This window comes from Xyrauchen texanus, chromosome 23, assembly GCF_025860055.1.
Source record: "Xyrauchen texanus isolate HMW12.3.18 chromosome 23, RBS_HiC_50CHRs, whole genome shotgun sequence".
In the NCBI taxonomy this organism is placed as follows: Eukaryota; Metazoa; Chordata; class Actinopteri; order Cypriniformes; family Catostomidae; genus Xyrauchen; species Xyrauchen texanus.
Genome location: NC_068298.1, coordinates 10,111,994 through 10,132,775, shown reverse-complemented (window position 1 = coordinate 10,132,775; position 20,782 = coordinate 10,111,994). Strand labels below are relative to the sequence as shown.

At 39.3% G+C, this 20,782-nt stretch overlaps 2 protein-coding genes and 1 pseudogene across 2 annotated transcripts; 1 reads left to right on the top strand and 2 right to left on the bottom strand.

Annotated features, from left to right (window-relative positions):
- Positions 1–604: 604 nt before the first annotated feature.
- LOC127663272 (gamma-aminobutyric acid receptor subunit alpha-4-like) lies at positions 605–12,926 on the bottom strand (annotated as a pseudogene).
- Positions 12,927–13,094: 168 nt separating this feature from the next.
- LOC127663270 (nudC domain-containing protein 2-like) lies at positions 13,095–14,711 on the top strand. Its single transcript, XM_052154783.1, has 4 exons — positions 13,095–13,118; positions 13,314–13,357; positions 13,459–13,615; positions 14,628–14,711. The coding sequence occupies exons 1-4, from the start codon at positions 13,095–13,097 to the stop codon at positions 14,709–14,711; spliced, it is 309 nt and encodes a 102-aa protein (XP_052010743.1).
- A 345-nt stretch (positions 14,712–15,056) lies between these two features.
- On the bottom strand, positions 15,057–20,580 carry LOC127663321 (cyclin-G1-like). The gene is made up of 6 exons (XM_052154846.1): positions 20,427–20,580; positions 17,075–17,338; positions 16,714–16,967; positions 16,510–16,588; positions 16,292–16,402; positions 15,057–16,073 (listed from the first exon to the last, which is right to left on the bottom strand). Exons 2-6 carry the CDS (start codon positions 17,336–17,338, stop codon positions 15,882–15,884), a joined length of 900 nt encoding a protein of 299 aa, XP_052010806.1. The 5' UTR covers positions 20,427–20,580; the 3' UTR covers positions 15,057–15,881.
- Between the last annotated feature and the right edge of the window lie 202 nt (positions 20,581–20,782).

The window sequence follows — 20,782 nt, the reverse complement described above, 5'->3', positions numbered from 1 at the left end:
TGTGATGTTTGAATCACAGTCCCTCTGAACAAATTAGATGAATCAAGCATTCAGAGAGAAAAAAGCAGAGGATGTGTTTTTTAAAGAGTTGGCCCTAAGTGAAAACTCTTGGATGGGTCGCTCACCTCAACAACCGCAATAACAAAGTCACCCAGAAGGAACATCATCTCTCGTGTTTTTCGCCTCTCAAGTCCTGTGGCTATTTTTCCTTTAGAAATTATTTATGTATAACAGCCTCGATAGAAGTTCCAGTCGAAACCTGTGTGTCATCATAGTTTCCTGAAAATGGAAGCATACCGCATCACAAGCATTCAGTGTAAAAATTTAAATTCAGGAAAAAATGTTGCCAAAGTAATCAAAATCAAGGTCTTATTATAGGGTCCTTGTCACTATGAGGTCTACATTTTGTAGTGAGGCCTGTCAGTGGTTAAGAAGCATCCCCCTCTTACTCTGTGAAGTGCTTTAATGTCACATATAGTGGTGACAGAATTTGATTCAATTATAAAATTAATGAATTTATTAATAAAACGAAAAGTTTTTCGAAAGAGCTGCATTTAAAGCCTTTGTAAAATGACTATAAATTCACAAGTGATATCTAATTTGTCTAATTTGTGATTTTTCTTCCTTTCTTCCCATTCTTATAACATACATAGTCTCCGATGGAACAGAGAGAATGTTCGTTAGCACTGAAGATCACTGACCTGGGCTTCTCCATGGTGTCTTTGCTGAGGTAGATATACCAGTAGACAAGGTTAAAAGATTCCAAAAGACAGAGGGAAAAGTAAGTGGGTGTCTTTGTCTATGGAACTGGTACCTGCCAGCATCATGTTGGGTGGGATGGCGGAGTCCTGAAGGAAGATGGGAACACGAGTGCCGGGCAACTCAGACACAGAGTTCACCCTTCTCCTACGGCTAAAGCCACTGGTTTCAGACGGAGGATATAGGAAAATAAAAAGAGGTCAAGTGGATGGCATGGATCAAGATGCACTAGGTTTAAAATATAACAAAAATAGATGCAGCATTCATGGTACTGATTAACACAAATTATGAATAGACATATCTTTGCAAGAAAAATTGTGTTTAATGGTTCATTTGGAAGTTAAGTTTGATGGACTCCTATCACAAACAGGTTAAAATGAATGGGATAGTTCACCCAAAAAAGAAAATTCTCATCATTTACTCAGCTTCCTGCCATCCCAGATGTGTATGACTTTCTTTCTTTTGCAGAATGCAAACAAAAATGTTAATAAGAATATTTAAGCTCTGTAAGTCCATACAATGCAAGTGAATGGTGGACAGAACTTTAAAGTCCCAAAAAGCGTTACGAAGGTCCAACTTAGTAAAAAACTTGGCTCCCTGCAGGATCTCGAAGGCCGATGACATAAGAGGAAGCGGATAACGATTCTTAACTGTTATGTCATTCAGCCCTCGATAATCAACGCAGGGGCGCAAGGATCCGTCCTTCTTCTGAACAAAAAAAAAACCCTGCTCCGGCGGGCGAGGAGGAGGGAACGATAGTACCGGCAGCGAGAGAAACAGATAAATAATCCTCTACGGCGACAGCGAGTAAAGTCTACCCCGAGGCGGAGTGGTACCCGGAAAAAGCTCAACCTTACAGTCATACGAACGGCGCGGTGGAAGAGAAGTGGCCCGGGACCGACAGAACACCGCCCGCAGATCGTGATACTCCCCCGGCACTCCCGTCAAATCACCAGGATCCTCCTGTGAAGAAGAGAAAGGGGAGGAACAGCAGACATTAAACAATTCACATGACATGACACGTTCCAAGAAAGGATGGTATTCCTAGACCAATTAATAGTGGGGTTATGCAGAACTAGCCAGGGATGGCCTAAAACTATAGGGGTGAAAGGGGACTGAAAAATAAAAAAAGAAATAGTCTCGTTATGATTACCAGAAACAGTGAGAGTTAAAGGTAGCGTTTCACGCCGAACCTTGGGAAGGGGACTACTGTCTAAGGCAAACAGGGCCGTGGGCTCATCTAACCTCTTTAGAGGGATATCATGCTCTCGTGCCCAAGTCTCGCCCATAAAGCAGCCCTCGGCCCCAGAGTCAATCAAAGCGCTACAGGAGGCAGAAGCGCCGGGCCAACGGAGATGGACAGGTAGGGTAGTGCAAGACCTCGAAGGAGAGACCATAGTAGTAGCGCTCACCAGTAGCTCTCCCTTTACTGGTGAGCACTGGCTTTTACCGGGCAAGAGGAAACAAAGTGGACAGCAGAACCGCAGTAGAGACAGAGGCGCTTGATAATTCTTCGCTCCCTCTCCTTAGAGGATATGCGGATGCCCCCCAGCTGCATGGGCTCGGAAGCCACGGTGCCGGAGGTTGGTAGCACTGAGAAAGGGAAATAGTGGTAAAAGCAAAGTCCTTTCCACGAGTCCGGTGAAGCAGGTCGAGCCTTCTCTCAATCCGGATGGCGAGCTCGATCACAGAGTCAACACTCGAGGGAACCTCTCGGGAGAGAATCTCATCCTTAACCTCCGCGCAGAGTCCCTCCAAAAAACGAGCGAGTAAGGCCGGCTCGTTCCAATCACAGGAGGCAGCAAGGGTGCGAAACTCAATGGAGTAATCGGTGACGGATCGCATACCCTGACGAAGTGAAGACAAGACCCGTGAAGCTTCCTCACCGAAAACAGAGCGGTCGAAGACCCTTATCATCTCCTCCTTAAAGTCTGAATAACGGTTGGTGCATTCAGCCTCCGCCTCCCAGATCGCTGTTCCCCACTCGCGAGCCCGTCCGGAGAGGAGCGATATCACATAGGCGATGCGTGCTCTGCACTGGGAGTAAGTAGAGGGCTGAAGAGAAAACACAACGTCACACTGAGTGAGGAACGAGCGGCATTCAGTAGGCTCACCAGCGAAGCACGGGGGGTTATTAATCCTTGGTTCAGGTGAGCCGGAGGGTCGTGAAACGGTGGCTGAGTCGAGGCGAAGAAGGTGTATCTGCTTGGTGAGATCGGTGACCTGAACAGCCAGGGCTTCGACGGCGTGACGCGCAGCAGAGAGCTCCTCTTCGTGTCTGCCCAACATAGCTCCCTGGAACTCGACAGCCGTGTGGAATGGATCAGGAGTCGCTGGGTCCATCTTGGTCGAATTCTTCTGTTGTGTGGGCAAGTGAGGACCCAAAAGCGAATTAACAAAAGGAGTCTTTTAATGTAGGTTCAAGTTGCCAATAATGAAAAACATAAATCTCTCCTTGAGAGAATAAAAGTGAACATAAACAACCCGCAGAGTGGGCGATGCAAAAAACAGAAAACTTCTTAATACGCTGAGAGGCGAAACAATGTAGCAGCCGAGGGTAGCAGTGAGCGGCAACTGGCTGTAGGTCTCCCCCAGGGTTGACAAGGGTCGAGGAAGCAATAGTGGTAGCCCGCTTCTCTCGCAGCGCCAGGCGAGCTGGACAGAATACAAATAACGGGTGTTAGGAGTGAACAGGTAGTTATGTGAGGCGGATGCCGACTGGACTGGACTGGACTGGACTGGACTGGACTGGACTGGACTGGACTGGACTGGACTGGACTGGACTGGACTGGACTGGACTAACCGGACAGAGCATGTATTCCTAGGAGAGAGAAACTCAAGTGATAATTCGACAAAGGATGCAGCGAAAACAGAGAAAGAAGTAGAGAAGACAATCAGAGGAAAACGGGAACAGGTGGGAAGAGAATTAGCGGAGTATTCAGGGGAAGATAGGGAACAGCTGGAGAAGGAGAGAAGAGGGAAAGGAGAGGTAACGAAAGAGGGCAGCAGAGGGCGACAGAGTAAAGAGAAAGAACAGGGACAAGACATACCATGACAAAACATAACACGACATAACAGCTGATATATTGGTTTATCTCTAATAATTTAATGACACTCTTAAACTAAACCTCCCATCTACTGCAACTTAATTTGGTCACACAGATCTTTCCCCATTCCCAGTCTCTAAACCAGAGACAGAGAACTGGAGCGAGTGGATCCACAGTGCAGGTGAGAGATTAAAAGAGTCATGGCTCGCAATTTTAATACGGGGTGCTATTTTTAAAACACCCACTATGAGCTCATCACGTGAGAGAGCAGTCCCGGGAGACGCTACACGCCTTTAGAATTAGCATATCTCACTCAGCACAACCGATAAGAACTACAATTCACACATGGCTTCATCCTGTGCCTGTGAGAGCTGTACGCACGTTGCAGGTAAATTACTTCTCATGGAGGACTATGTCATCTGAACACTGCCTTTACAGAGAAAAGCTCCTCTTAACACAACAAAGGTCAAACCATGAGCTGTGATTGTTGGTGAGTGCTAAATATGTATATCTGTAAACGTATTTAACCATCCCTGTGGGAGATACATGTATGCAATACTCGTTTAGAATCACAATAACAGTGATACGGTTCACTGGCTTGTGAGGAGCATTGCTCGTGTTGTGCATATCACGTAACCATGAGCCAAACAGAAAACATGTTCTCAATCAGTATTTTGTTCTTGTTGTCCAAAATTCTTAAACAAGAACATTTTTATGTATATATATATATATATATATATATATATATATATATATATATATATATATATATATATATATATATATATTAGGTCATTAATGAGACTTAATTAGACTTTTATGAGAATAATTTAAGCATTAAAACTAATCAAATTTAGTGAGGTATATGTTTAATAAACATAACACAGAATTAACTGTCAATGGAGTAAGATGAATAAAGTTTAGCAAGTCGAGCAAGTCTAACTGTCTTACATAATTTTGCATTGCTGCACTTGACCACGGTATGCTGTTAATTATGCTCTGAGGGCTCTAAGTAGGGCTCAGAGGAGATAGTTACCGTCTCGGTCTCATCATCACTGCCCTGAGCTGTGGACTCCTGAATGGAGGCCCTGGAGAGCCTGTGTTTCTCCCTGTTGGCCTTCAGCATGGCAAAGTAGTTCACCGCAGCAAACTCAATGAGAGCCGAGGCTGCAAAGGCAAACAGTAATGAACCAATCCATGGTGGTGCGTAGGATCATTTGGACAGTGAGGACCGGGCACTGATGCTTAGGGTTGTCATGGTGAGCACAGTGGTGACACCTGAAGGTCAGAGGGCATTATGTGAAAAAGGGTAGATTGTTTTTGATGGGTTCAAAGCTGTAAAAAGTGGTAAGATGCCATAAGTTGCCATAAGGAGCTATTTCTACCTGATCTAACCTAAAAACTACTTTCATTGGTGTAATCTGATGTAGACAAATTAATTTTTGACTTAAATAAAACCAGTTATTTTAGATGTTACCACATGAAGCACATTTTAGGCTACCTGATAAAACATTTCTACAGTGTATGTTGCTGAGTGAAAATATTACAAATAAAGCCACAAATATTTGGAACACATTAAAAACAGAACTTCAGACAATAAGCAATTATGACCACTAGTTGAAGCATTTAAATTCAGCAATTTCAGTGGCTTTGCTTGGATTTTTCCAGTAGCTGTCCTCTTTTATTACGTGTAGAACTGTTCCAAATCATGTACGTTAATTGGTTCGTTTGGACAGTTTGTGTAAATGAATCAGCTAAAATCAATGATTCACTTCTATGTAGTGTTAAAAAGTCAAATTGATTTAAGTGAATCGGTTCGTTCGGACAGTGGATCGTCAGGATTCAAACGACTTTCTAAATTTGGCTAGTTCGTATGATATCATACAACTGCACTTGTTTGAATTCCCACGACATTCACTAAAGCCAATGACGTCGCTAGACATCGCTTCCATCTAATACGTGACAATTACTTGCTTCTGTAACAAACAACAGCTTCCTATCATGTTTACACATTACTGATTGGTTAAGTTTAGATAAGGGGTTTGGGTAAGGGCATAATAATAATAAGTATGTCTTTAGCGCTGCGTGCGCGGACCTTGCACTTACTTCAGCATTAGATATCCGGGAGTTTGCATGTGATGAAATCGTACAAGTTTATGCGAACAACATTGTGCAATGTTTGTACGAATTTTCATGAGATCAGGTTGACTAGTTCAAATAAATGAATCCCTGATGCACTTGAGCCCCTGTGTAGAAATCAGTTTAATTCTATTCCAACATTTTTAGTAATTCCTTTTTCGAATATTACGTAATAAATGCTGTTTATCACCATGTTTCAGACTCAGATATATAAAATAGGTTCTTTTCTAGTTTTATTATATACTGAATATAAATGTATGTGTATATTCAATATAATGTTGTCATAATAATTGTTTAATGTCGTACCCTAAATTAAAATTGTGCCTTATGATAGTGATCTGAATCAAAAAGTATTTACGAGGCACAAAGTCAATAAAAATAATTAAAAAAATATAACTTTAATAATAATATAAAAGCAACCATATTTATAGTTTGTATATATTCATATGGAATAAACTATATTTATAAGATTATATCACTGATGCTGAACAGGAAAATAACTTAAGTCAAAAGTCCCAAAAGAAAACACTCATACCTGCTACTGTACGAGCTGGAACAGATTCCTTGTTGATCCAGAATGCGACTTGTGAGAGCACAACTACCATAATGAGGGGGACGTATGTTTGGATGAGATGGTAGTCAAGCTTCCTCTGAAGATAGAAATGGACAACCTGGACAGAATACAGACCTGGACAGGGCCAAGAGAAGAGAGGAGGATACTAATAAGGGTATGTCATGCAAATGAGTATTCAGAGAAAAAATCTAAAGTCAAATCTAAACACATCCATATGACGCTTTGATCAGGGGAGTTTGGCTAAACATGTTTCAAAAACTATAGAGGGAATTTTGGCTCTAGGATCTGTAATTACAAGAAAATCTAATTCAGAAGAGAAAGAGCAAAGGAAAGCTCTTTTGATACATTAACTGTGCCACAGTCTATTCTGTTATTTGTGCCTGATCAACTTCCCACAGATCTGATGGGTCCTCCGCAGGTGGCCACTGCTTTTTGCCTGCCTTAAAGTTTTTTTACTGAGGTCATCCACGATTAACAATCATAGGATGGAACAGGCTTAATAAATGGCAGCTATTTTTAAAGAGAGACAGCATAAATTAGAACTGATTAGTTAAGCATCTTTGATTGTCTCTCAGAAGGGAAACTGGCAACTGATCAGCCTGACTTAGCTCTTAACACACACACACACACACAATTAAGTATACATTCACAGTGTCAACAGTTCAAGACATGATATCAGTGAATATACAAATACAGTTCTGCTGAAGTTTACATACAATTGGGAGATTCTGCAAGATGTTAACATTCATTCAAACGTAAAATCTGCATTTTGTTTGCTAGTTGTCAAGCTATTTGACAGATATTTACATAAATTCCACAAGACCAAGAATAACTGAATTTACACAACTTATCCTGTTCACAGGTTTAAATCCTTGGTAGTTTACACAAACATTTAAATTATGTCATATTCTACTCACCCTTATATTGTTTCAAAACCCTATGATTTTCTTTCTTCTGTGGAACACAAATGAAGATATTTTGCAGAACACCTAAGCTGTTTTTAATACAATGGAATTGAATGGGAACTGGGGCTGTCAAACTCAAAAAAATAACCAAAAATCTCCATAAAAGTGATCTATACCACTCATGCGCTATATGCCAAGTCTTCTACAATAGCTTTATGTAAAGAACAGACTGTTGTTATTCACTAAATATCTTGGCCTCAGCTTTTAAATCTCATTCACAGTTGCCTGCAATTTAAACATGGCACGTCAAGAAGTCAATCATTTTTGTTTGTGCTCCTTGCAAGTAAGAAAGTAATATGCTGTAAATTTTTAGTAAATGACAATAGAATGTTTATTTTGGTGTAAAATATCCCTTTAATATTATGTGTTATCTTATTGAGCATCAATGACTGCTCGCATCCTTAGTGATAATTGTGACCCTGGATTGTCCTGGACAGTAAAGCTGCCCAATGTTCTTGTGGCCCAATGTGGTTGAGATCCAGCTTTGCCACTCAGGACAATTGAGGGATCCATCCACAACTATCACAAAAGGCTGCAAACAGTCAATGATGCTCAAAAAAGCATCACACAATATTAAGAACCAAGGGTGTGTAAACTTTTGACCAGTATAATTTGTGCAATTTCATTTATTATTTTGTCTTGTGGAATATACTTAATTATCTGTTATGCAGCTTCTTCATGGCAGAACTAAATAAAACACAAAATGGGGTTTGTAAACTTATAAGAAAAGAGGGCACAACTAAACTCACGAGCAGTCATCTGATAAAAGCATACCTTTGCTGAACCTATATGTTTCACTGGACATGGTCTGGCGAACAAGGTTAAAGTGTAGTAAGCTTGAAGACTCTGGAGGAATATCTATTGATGCTTCAAGACCATTCCTCCATGTGTAGATTATTTCACCGTTAGTATAAGCATCTGGAGGCATGAGAAAAGAATAGAAAACTAAATAGGCCTGCAGACCGGGAACTCGACAGTCCAACATGTTGGTGATGCTGACGAAGGTTGTTTGATGACTTGGAGGATCTCGCTGTAATACGTCGATCGATTACGCAGATGGAAACAAAATTCTCTGAGTTGGTTACAAGAGTGGCAGATCTTGAGAAACAGATAGATTATCTGGAGTCATCGGAAAGGGAATTATCCACTAATCCGCCAACGACCAAAAAACAAACAAACTGGAAGATCTCGGAAATAGGAGCCGAAGATGCAATGTATGGATTGCTGGAATTCCTGAGTATGAAGAAGGCAGACATATGGTGAAATTCCTAGACGAGCTCTTCCCGATTCTGCTAAACATAACAGGCTATAAGCTGGAAATCGAGCAAGCTCACAGAGTCCCGGCTTGCAGATCTGCTGAGGGAAACAGGCCCCGATCAATTCTGGCCAACTTTTTTAGATCATCCGATAAAGATTGTGGCAGGGCGGAAGGCGGGGCCGGGTCATGATCATACACACACGGCTCCGAGAGGGATAAAGGCTGACTGCAGAGGATTGTGCGGGAGAGAGAGATAGTTTACGGACATGTCCGTCATAAGTGTGTTTGTTGTCTTTTAAGTTTATCATTAAAATATTATTTATATTGACAAGCCGGTTCTCGCCTCCTCCTTTCCATTGACTGCGTTACACTCTTTGGTCTGAATGATAAACTTATTATAGTTAAATATAATAGTTAAACTTAACTATTGGGGGTGTGATAAAATCCAAGATTTTTGGTTAAAGGTTCAGAATTATATGTGTGACGTTTTGAACATTTAAATTTTACTTTGTCCCAGACTCTGTATTTTGGGTGATGGGCGGTCATACATTTGGGGGATAATCACATTAAAGATTGGGTTCTGACCAGTCTCATGATCAGCAAGCAAATAATGTTAAGGGGTTTAATGGCAAATGGAGATTCCTTTTTTTCTGAGTGGTGTGTGGAAATGGGGAGGGTAGCTGCATTTGAGGAAGTGGTAAGTTGAATGCCGGGGTTTAGGGGTTAGTGCAGTTTAGTTTAATTATGTATGATTATTATTATATATATATATATATATATATATATATATATATATATAATAATCATACATAATTATGTATGTATGATTTTTTCTCTATGTATGTGTGTGTGTGTGTGTGTGTGTGTGTGTTATTATGTGGACACAAAGGGTATTTGTTGAGGATCAGGGTGGAATGTAAATGTTGATTCCTTGTATATGTGTTGGGTTTTTCTTTGTCATGTACATATGAATCAATAAAAAAACATTATTACAAAAAATTATTATTTTATCTGTGCTTCCAACCAAAATGAATACATAATTTCTTTTTGGCCATTTTATAAATTATTTGAAGAAACACGATAGTATGAACAAACATTTGCACTGTGAGACAGAAATAAAACTTTTGCTTATTATCTGCTTAGAAATTGTTTTACCTACAGGGCAGAAAGCACTATAATTACATTTTGCTGCAATATGAAGTTCGAACATGAATAAAACACAACAAAATGAAATAGAAATTATGTTAATTTGTAATAAATCTGCAAGAAATTGAGAAAGAGGTGCTGGGTGCAGTTTTTTCTGACCATTTTAACATCAGACACCGGTCTAAAACTTGTGACAAATATGTCTGTTTTGACTTCAGTAACAGAGACTGGAAAGATAATATAGAGATAAAGTATGTCATACATACATACATATGGAAATATCCTGCCAATGTGATCACAAACTGCTCTTTTAAAGATGCTTTAATGCATATATTTAACCCTGTTATATTGTTAACTTTAAAGTAAATGTAAACATTATAATAAATAAGTAATAAATGTCACATTCACATATATTGTTATAATATCATATACTGTGAAGTCTGTGCTTACCTCCAGATCCTGGCCGTAATCGATGGTCATAGCCCTCTAGACGTCCATCTAGAATTCGTGTTATCTTTCTATTCGTTTTATGAATTTATCTTTTGGTTTCCTATTACATATGCAACACTAAATAGAGAGAAATTGGCTTTAAAACTCTTCTAGGTAAATGCATCACTGAAGTCCAATTAAATTAAGCATTTAAGTATAAATGCATTTAGTAGGCTGAATATAAGTAGAAGATATACTTACCTTGTTAAACATTAAAAGGCCAAAAGTAGAGCCATTTTTGTGGCTTCCAATAGTTAGAATTCATCGTGTACTACGAATAAGTGTGAGAATTTTATAGACTAACTAATACACTCTGTCTTGTTGGTTTGACTGTCAGTGTATGTGTAGGGCTGAATGTGAGGTGGAATACTTTGGGAATAATCTAATTAAGGGATTAAGAAAATCCACTTTCTTTTTTAGCAACAGGGTAAAGAGTAGTTGGGCATCAAATTTCAAGATCAGAATCAGAATGAGCTTTATTGCCAAGTTTTCTCAAATACACAAGGAATCTTTTTTGGTGATAGGAGAAACAAGTGCACTCAGAATGTTACAGTGAGACACAGAATATAAAACGATAAGAGTATATATAGACATACAAATAATAGGACATATACCATAGAATGGCGGATGTACATGTGCAATTGGTAATGTATTTGCAAGGTAGGTGTGTGTACAGTTATTGAATTAAATCTGAGTGATTTTACCATAGACTGTAAAAAAAGATGGACGACATCCCTTCGCTCTTTTCCATTGGTGAGAACTGAAGCCGTCAGTGTCCCGATATGGCGCTGACATCTTGGGACTTGAGTCTGCGCAGTTGCGATTTCGGGACCAGACCTGCGCAGGTAGTGAGCAGGAAGTAAAGCCGCGAAATCAAGGCCCCGCCCTCACTCTCGCTGAATCAATCACAAGCACACGCTTAACGAGGAGCGTCATCCTCCTACAGTGTCATTGAAGTTTCTTTTCACAGTGTTTAACCATTAAACTTGAATCTTAAGATGTGAAAACATTTAAGAACCGATGAAGTGCCAATAACAACAGTAGTTACTGTCTGCAGCAAGGAAAGTACTACTTTGCTCTATGACAACAATACCCACAAAATTATCAGACATCAAAAGCATTCAGGTAACACGACAAAATGACTGCTCTACTTGCAATATGGTATTTACAAAGATCCAAGATAAACTAGAGAGATTGCAAAGGAAAAAATACTCTACGACGATGAAGATACAGCACAAAATGATGCATGCTGTCTTCAATCGGACAATTGACCAAATTATAAACAAATTGAAAAACACATAAGGGAATACAGGGACTGTAAGAAGGACATAAGCAAAAGCAACAGTGGAGGGAGTGACGTTGTTTTGGACTCGAACACCGACAAACCTGCTAACTAACCTGGGCATTGAATTCAGCCAGTAATGCTTGTAAAAATAAGTGAGTCGCCGGTGTCCTCTGCAGCTTATCTCAGTAAGTTATTATATTTGCCAACTTTAACTTTTCTTACACATTTTTCATATTATTTTGTGCATTGCTTTGTTCTGTAAGGGGATTTTTGACAAGCTACTTACTAAGTTTTGAAAATTGCAGCTTTCTGTTAAGAAAAAAGGTCATATTTTCAATCAATAATATTATATGCTATGGCAAAAATCCAAATACAACCATCTGCTACAACAGTGTTAATAATGATTCCACTGTAACAGTTTACAGAACTTAGCAATTTAAGTTTCATACAATATAATGTAATTACATTGCACCGGCAGAACAATAAGCGTAAACTTTAATGACATAAACTCAACTTAAAAAATCATAAAACACATAGTTTGCTTCATATGAAGTGGCTTCATATGGCTCTCTCTCTCCCAAACTGGCACCTCTGACTAGTCTTTATCCCCCTCCTGATTGATTAGCCCGATTCGGGGCCAGGCTTGTGTCCTCGCGGCCCGGCCCCGCCCTTCACCTCGTCACAGTCCTCCATCACGGGGGGGAAACCCCTGTGATGACTTACTCACTTCCTTTCCCTTCTTGGAGGGGTGGTGTTGCCCTTCCAGTCGTGCCCTGCTGGCAGGCCATTCCCGCCTTTCTGGAGCCCTGGGAGAGACGAAGGGAGGGAAAGGGGAGAGGGAAAGAGTGAGGCTGAGCAACAGAGAGAGAGAGAGAGAAAAACTGGCTTGCCTGTCCCCAGACACGCCGTCGCCTGGTCCTCAGCCACTCCTCTGACCTCTGGTCCACTAAAATTAACGCATCTACTTCATTCATCCAACCGAACCACAAAAGTGGGGAAAAACTTAGGTTTATTCACAATCTGGCTATTAACCGCCTTTTCTGCCACCATTTTTATTTTCTTCAAATCAACTGCCGTGGATCTGAGTGCATAGTATTGTAGGATTTAATAGGTGCCGAAGGACACATATATACTGCATTCAAAAATCAATCTGGTGAAATCTCCTTGATCCATTTCTACCTCCTTGTACAGCTTCTGGAGGCAGCATTTTCCTGGTTTCGGATGCAACCTTTCGGTTTTCCAGCCGCACAACTTCAAACCACATACTGCCTGGATTACAAGTGCATGTCTGTGTAAGCCGAGAGTGCAGGTGCTAGTTTGGCCTGTCTGCTGTCCTGATCTGTCTCCAATTGAGAATGTATGGTGCATTATGAAGCGCAAAATACGGCAACGAGGGCCCTCACAATTGTGCAGCTGAAGACCTGTAAAATTGATGAACGGGCGAAAATTCTGCTGGGTGAATAGAATTTACAAATCACTCCTTTTTGTTTCAGAATTGGGGTTGTATTATGGAGAGATGTACTGTCAATGTACTGTCAAGCCCTTTTACATATTACTGCCATATGTTATTAGTCTTGTCTAATATATGTGTTACTTGGACACAAATTTTAAATTAGCTACTTAAGTTTAACACCAATGAGTCATCTCACAGGGAAAGCTGTTTGGATCCACAGTTGGTGATGAAGCTACATGGACATAGGTAAAACTCATAAATTCATGTCACAGTAAACAGTACAAGTACATTGCCTTATAATGTAAAAATAAACTTCTCTGGATAGCCTTTTTATGTTTTGTCATTTAGAGGACAAAAAAATTATCCAGATAGTTCTAATGAAAACAAATCGAGAGGCTGGGAACTGCTGGCAGTCTCTGTTAGAAGGAGAGTATGCAGCTGATCCATGGGTGCAGGATCAGATGCAAAGAAAACTCACACTTGAGAGATTCCAGAGAGAGGTATGTTCAATATCTTAAGCCTGTAATAAATATCACATTCGGTCACAGTTAATTCGAGAGTGGTGTAAAATGTGTCTCCCCTTTATCTAGGAAACTGTGTGCAAATTTGGTCATATGACCATATATGTGCAGTTGCCAGTGAATATGTCGTGATTAGCATTTTTGTATTGTAAACTGTTTTGCTAATTTTATTTTTCTACATGACCAGTCAAATGAGTTCTGTAAAAGCAAATTTATCCAGGTCTATAATATTAATGTATATTGTACATGTTGGTGGGTTGCCAATGTATAAAACCATTTAAATTATCTAGAAAATGTTTATCCTTGATTTATTAAATAAAGGATTTTCCCCCAAAAAGATGCTGTAGGGGTAAAGTTTGTCAGATGCATTGGCATAAGCTGGGGCTTTCCTTCAACCTTGATGTTTGTGATGTGGAAAGTCTTTTTTTTTACTACTTTAAAACATTCTTTATATTAAACATACACCAGGCTGGTATATGGATATTTTCAGGGAAATGCCAAGAATGTGCAGCAAAATTAGACTTTGTAATGTAAATCATTCATATATTCCCCAATGATTCTTGTTTCTATGGCCCAGTGATTCCCAATGGTTTTCTTAGACCATTTTCAGATGTAAAGCCTGGAATTTTGAAAACTAGTTATCAGAACTGCAATGGCTTTGTAATACAGCTGCTTAGAGAGTTCTCTTCTCTGACTGCCATCATAACATATTTGCTGTGGTCACCCATTCACCGCTATACAAATTTACCTTCACATTCCAGAAGATGGTAATGTGAAAAGTGTCTATGGTTCCAATTAATAGGACACAATATGAAATAAAGTATTTTACTAAAGTTTTACCTCTAACTCCTTTCTCCTTGGCTTAACAACTAAATAAAAGCACCACATTTTACCCTGACAGGAAACCTTTTGAGACTTTAACGGCTCCAAATAAAAAAATATATATTTTATGCATTAACTGTGCATTTTTCCTTTTCCCCATTTCAAATAGAACCCTGGATTTGATTTTAGCGGCACAGAGATCTCTGGGAACTTTCAAGGTGATGGACCAGATTTCTCAAGTTTGCAAAAATAAAATGGACTGCAGTTATTCGTGAATTGATTTAGTCTCAGCCACTCAAAACAGCACTAAGTTCCTTAATTGGATACGGTTCATATAGAAATAAAGTTTTTAACAAAAGTCACAACTTCTGGCTGTTGATATGAAACCATACTCTATTAAAAGCAGCCTTATGAGTAAAGCCTTTACCGTTCTTAAATTTTAGAAATGTCAATTTTTTTACTTCTACCACAGGAGTTTGGATTGTTAGGTCAGCTGTTCTTTGAATTTCTATTGGTGAATAACAACCATTATTAAATGTGTTCCCTCAGGCATGACAAAGAGGAATTTAACATTTCAATATTTTATTGAAAGGTTCAACTACATACATTTGTAGGATGCAGCTCTCAACTTCCAGATTAGCACCAAAACAAACGTCTTTATGAATTTAAATCCACTTGAAAATAAAATTCAAAAGAACTTCAATTGTATTTTCACCACTCATTTTATGTTAGAATGCTAATTCATACCAGGTATAAACATGGTCAGTCGCATACAGTTGGAGTAAGGAGAAACCAAATTCAAAAAAACTTCAGCCTGGTAAATTACAACTACCTTGTTTTTTCCATTATATGCATATAATTAAAAGTTAAAACCATGCATCCATAGTCATCCCGTTTTAATCACATCATGTTAGAAAGCAGAACACCATAATAAGAAAAGAAAGAAAAAAAAACATCACCTTGGGTAGGAGTGTGCATTACAACGGTTTACAACCTAGGGTGGGAGTTTAAGGGTTTTGGGCCTGATCTCTTTTCCGTTGTCATTTTGATTCACAAAACCCTTCTCCCTCCTCTTCCACACAGTGGACTGAGGACCTAGGCGGTTCTAGACTTCATTGCTTTAAACAACCAGCGCTTCTTGCACAGATTAAAAAGGAGTATGCTGTACAACTTGCTGAAACCCACCCTTGACTAGAAACCTCTACATTGGAGGTAGTGCTGATGTAAAATAAATATTTTCATGGTAGGTATAACACAAATGACTGGGGAGGAGAGAAATAAAGCACTCTTTAAGAGCTTTTTAAAGAAATTAAGCTCTGGAAAATTATTGTTGGGTGCCCACAACCTGGATTAAAAGTACCAATAGAAATCACATTATCATCAGCTGGGAAGCAGCACCTCCAGGTATGGGCACCCAACAACCTTAACAAGCATATTCAGGAATTGTGGGTAAATGAGCAATCTTGAAGTAGCTGTGCTTCAGCTGTTGTGCTGTTCTACCCGAAATAATCCATCGCAGTCTCTGGCCATTTGGCTTCAAGCACTTGGTGGTGGCATATTCAACTAGGCACTTAGCAACAACTTCTCTCACACAAACCAGGTCTCCATCTTTCACCTAGAAAGCAAAAATTAACCACAACAAAGATTAAGATTCACCAATCGGCAGTTTTAAATGACCCACTGTAATCCAGACTTGTTATTTAAAATGTATAAACCCTTTTCTATAAACGGGTTGCGCAATGCTGCATCTCCACCCCATTTACAACAAAGTAAACATTATTAGTTTGAAGTCAAGTCAGTAAAAGCTGCTTGAAAATGAAAGATGAAACTCACGCTCAAACTCTCTTGTAGACCATCCAGCTCTCGTTTCAGAGCAGGAACAGCTTCACATTCATACTGTTCCTGGATCTCCAGAGCCAGCAGGGACAGAGCAAGTAGCGAAGGCTGTAGAGACCGGTTTAGTCAAACACTAGAACTTCATAAACTCTAAAAATACATGTTTAATAATAATGGTTTTAAACTAAAAATGGAGAATGGTGCAAACAGCTTACCTTAATTTTTGTGAAAGTAAAGGAGCAATGGCAAGCCTTCAACTTAGCCTCAAGCCTCTCAATGTTCAGAAAACTCTTACTGCAAAGGAACATTGATACTTCACAGTAATCTGACACACAATTTAAAGAATTTGTTGGGAGGTGTAATCAAACTGTATCAGATTTGAAATGAAATCCATATCTGCTGCAAGTCCAGTTGCTCACCTTTCAGTATCCAACTGTTCTTGAATGCGAAAGTAAAAGAATCGAAGGAAGTGAAGGGCAGTTGGAGCCTTGACCTTCCAGAAGAGCTTTTCCAGAATGATCTTTTCCATCCTCATCATGTCATGGACAGTGAAGCGGTTCTGACTGATCCGGATGAGGTCACTGGCCAAAGGAACATTCCTCTCCTCTTCTGAATTCTTCACAGCAATGTAGAAGCAGCAAAGGCCAACACATGACAGGTGCTTGGGCTGAATCTGAGGAAATCATCTAAAAGACCGTCAAGACTTGCTTGAGGAAAACCATGATACACATACAGGAGGAAAAGAACCGAGAGGTAAACATGGACAACCAATGTTCTCACCTTCATCACAGCCAGAAATCGATCTAGAAGATTCACAGCCAGGGAGAATGTCTCTGCACTGAAACCAAAAAATTGTTTCAAGGTGAGAAGATCTCTCACTTCAAAATCTCTCAACTTGACAGTCATCCTCAGGCCATTATCCTGAGCAGACTCAATGAGTCGGAGTCCACAGAGTTTGGGCTGATATCGGGCCTCTTTGTCCAGAAGAGCTTTGAGCTGGACTGCAAAGGGCAAAACCCCAGCTCCAGTAACCTTGTCAATCATCTAAAATATAAAAAAAAAAAACAATATATGAAAGTGCTATTTTTGATATAATGCACACATACATTTGGAATGTACAGATTTAGCTCTCATGGAAACAAAATGTTACTTTTAGGTCAACAAAGTGGCATTCAACTGATCACAATGTTAATAATGTGAAAAATTACAATTTAAAAAAAAAAAAATATATATAAGCACTTTTTAAACTACTCTCATCGAAAAAATCCTCCACGTGCAGCAATGACAGCTTTGCAGATCCTTAGTATTCTAGCTGTCAGTTTGTCAAACATACTCAGGTGACATTTCACCCCACACTTCCTGTAGCACTTGCCATAGATGTGTCCGTCTTGTCGGGCACTTCAAGCACCTTATGCAGTTTACACTATGATTTCAGGCTTTTGTCAGCGAAAATCTGGCTTAAAATCGCATAGACAAATCGGAGCTTGCTCCAGTGTGCGACGAACGCAATATATGAACGATCAAAGACGCTATTTGAGAGAAGCACCGACGTCAGCGAGATATCTAGAATGTTGAATATCTGGACCTGTCTGCGATTCCAAATCGCGCAGTGTGAAATGTGTTTTGACTGAATACAACTGCAGCGTTGACCTACAGCCAATGAGAGAGCAAGAAATGGGGCACGGGGAGTTTCGGTGGGAGGAGTCCCGATTTACCTGCAACAGAACATCTAGCATGGCTGCGGTATCAAGGAAGTCTCATTGAACCGAAGAAAGAGGAAAAATTAGAGGAACATTGTAAGGAGCACCAGTGCATATTTTATGTTTCATCTGAACTGTAGCACAACCGGGTGGAGAAAGAGAAGTGTTGGAGAGAATTGCCAATTCTTTTGGACAGTCAGGTAAGCAAATAGGTAGATTTTTCAGTAGGAGGTACTTTTTCATATTTTAACCAATAAAATATATGCCTTTAGGCGATTAAAAACTATAAGCATTATATTCTGAAATGCATAACATATGATCATGCATTTGTTTTCGTATCACTTTTCGCATGTACTCCGTTGTGAAAAGTAATTTGGAGTCCAGGCAGAGTCGTCAGGGATTTGTCAATAGTGAAAGGTTTTGTAATGGGTTCACCCATGTCGCCGATTCCTCATGCAATTTGAAAACGCTACGACTTCCATAACAAGACAGTTGTGTAACATGAACAGTACCACGATCCGATGTCTTTTGAAATTAGTGTAGTGTGTAGGAGGCATTACAGTCTATCTGATCCCACAAAAGCTCAATGGGGTTAAGATCCATAACACTGGTCTAATTATCTGCTGTCCAATGCCTGTGTTTCTTTGCCCACTCTAAAATTTTCTTTTTCGGTTTCAAAAGTGGCTTTTTCTTTGCAATTCTTCCAATAAGGCCAGCACCCCTGAGTCTTCTCTTTACTGTTGTACATTAAACTTGTGTGGAGCGGGTAGAATTAAATGAAGCTGTCAGCTGAGGACATGCAAGGGGTCTATTTCTCAAACTAGAGACTCTGATGCATTTATTTACTTCTTTAGTTGTACATCTGGCCTTCCACATCTCTTTCTGTCCTTGTTAGTGCCAGTTGTTCTTTGTCTTTGAAAACTGTATTGTAAACCTTTGTGTGAAATCTTCAGTTTTTTTTTGGCAATTTCAAGCACTATATAACCTTCATTCCCCAAAACAATGATTGACGAGTTTCTAGAGAAAGTGGGATCTTTTTTTTTCAATTTTTTAACCTCATATTGACCTTAAGAAATGCCAGTCAATTGCATACTGTGGCGACACAACAACAAAAAAAAAAACACAAGACAATATTAAGCTTAGTTTAACAGACCAAATGCTGATTTTCTAGTACCAAATTTGCAATCTAGTATGATTACTGAAGGATAAGGTGTTGGAGTGATAACTGCTGGAAATGGGGCCTGTCCAGATTTAATAAAAATTACTTTTTCAAACAGTGCATTATTTTTTTACATCAGTAATGTCCAGACTATACTTTGGTACTTTATTTCACCAAAGTGGCATTGAAATGATAAAATTTTCCTTCCAAAACAGTAAAACCTGTACATAATTCCAAACTTTTGGCCACCATTGTGTGTGAGAATGTACATAGATGGACGACCCCAAGAGGGGACCCTCTGCATGTAGAACAAAAAAAAAAAGCTTAGAGTTACTGATATGAATGGAGTCCTAATCTCATGCAAGTTGTCATGATTTTATTTTTTTGTACATACGTTTTAAAATAGTCATTCATTTCTTTAGAAGTAAAACTGTTTAGAGGAAAGAAAAATACCTCATCTTATACAACTAAATATATAAATGTAATAAAGTTTATAAAGTACCATGGCAACCCTAATTAATTCCCACCAAAACACAAATTACAACAGTGGTTTACACCATAAACGGTTTTACATTTGTATAAACACAAATTACAGAAAAATGAATGCATTTGTCCACATTTAAAATTAGAGAACTTTCTTTACGGTTTCGAGGGTCCCATGTGGTTAGGGTTTTCAGCAACAATAATAGCTGTGAAGTTATCATTAAATTAATCAAATCATTCATTCAATATTCTGGGGCAAACAATGTCGAGGTAAAATTCTAGATGGGGTATGACAAACACAACCCTGTGACAATGTGGGTCTGTCCAGACATGTCCCGGCTTATAAAACAAGAGCAACATGCATCAATATTTTTTCTGATTTTAATAAAACTACTACATTTGACAGTTTTCTCTTTAGGTTCGTGTAAAGTAAAGCTCTCTGTGAGAGGTCTAGATAACGGACACTCTTTAAGAGCGACGCTGGTCATGTCCGTTGACTTATACGCGCTTAAGGCCGTTAAACGGTTTTATATTGTGTAAATCGATTGGACTTGAGTTTGAACTCCAGTTACACTCTAGAATTCATTTCCAATGCATTCTAATTGAATATTAGCCCGTAGAAACATTGCGAGGGTTCGGTGTTCTGTCGATTTACGCTGGTGAACATACATGCAAGACCTGTCCACTTCAACAGAAACAGCTAGACTTTGAAAAACCTGAAATTTAACGTAACAAGTACACTGCGTTTAATTACAACATTATGAACCGTAATAATAATATGTTTGCTTACCGTGCTTTAGATTTGGTGATGGTATTTTAAGTGGCAAAAATGGACCTTTGAGTTTAACAAATAAAATGCAATATTAAGGTATTAGAAAAAATAAAAAAGTTTCAAGTATGTAAGTTTATAGCAAGTATGACTTCTGTGACTTGCACACCCCAACCCTTCGCGTCAGGCAATGACGCGTTGCCTGCTGCTTATTTATATACTCGGAGAAACTCCATATCCAAGCATGGGATCACCTTATTGGGCAGTGCTGATACGGAGCTGCGTCTATCTCATTTTCCATTTGTTGAAGTTTGTCTTTGACGTCATAGGCCACACCCACTGGCACAGAAGAGGCGGCGTTAACTCTACTGACTGCG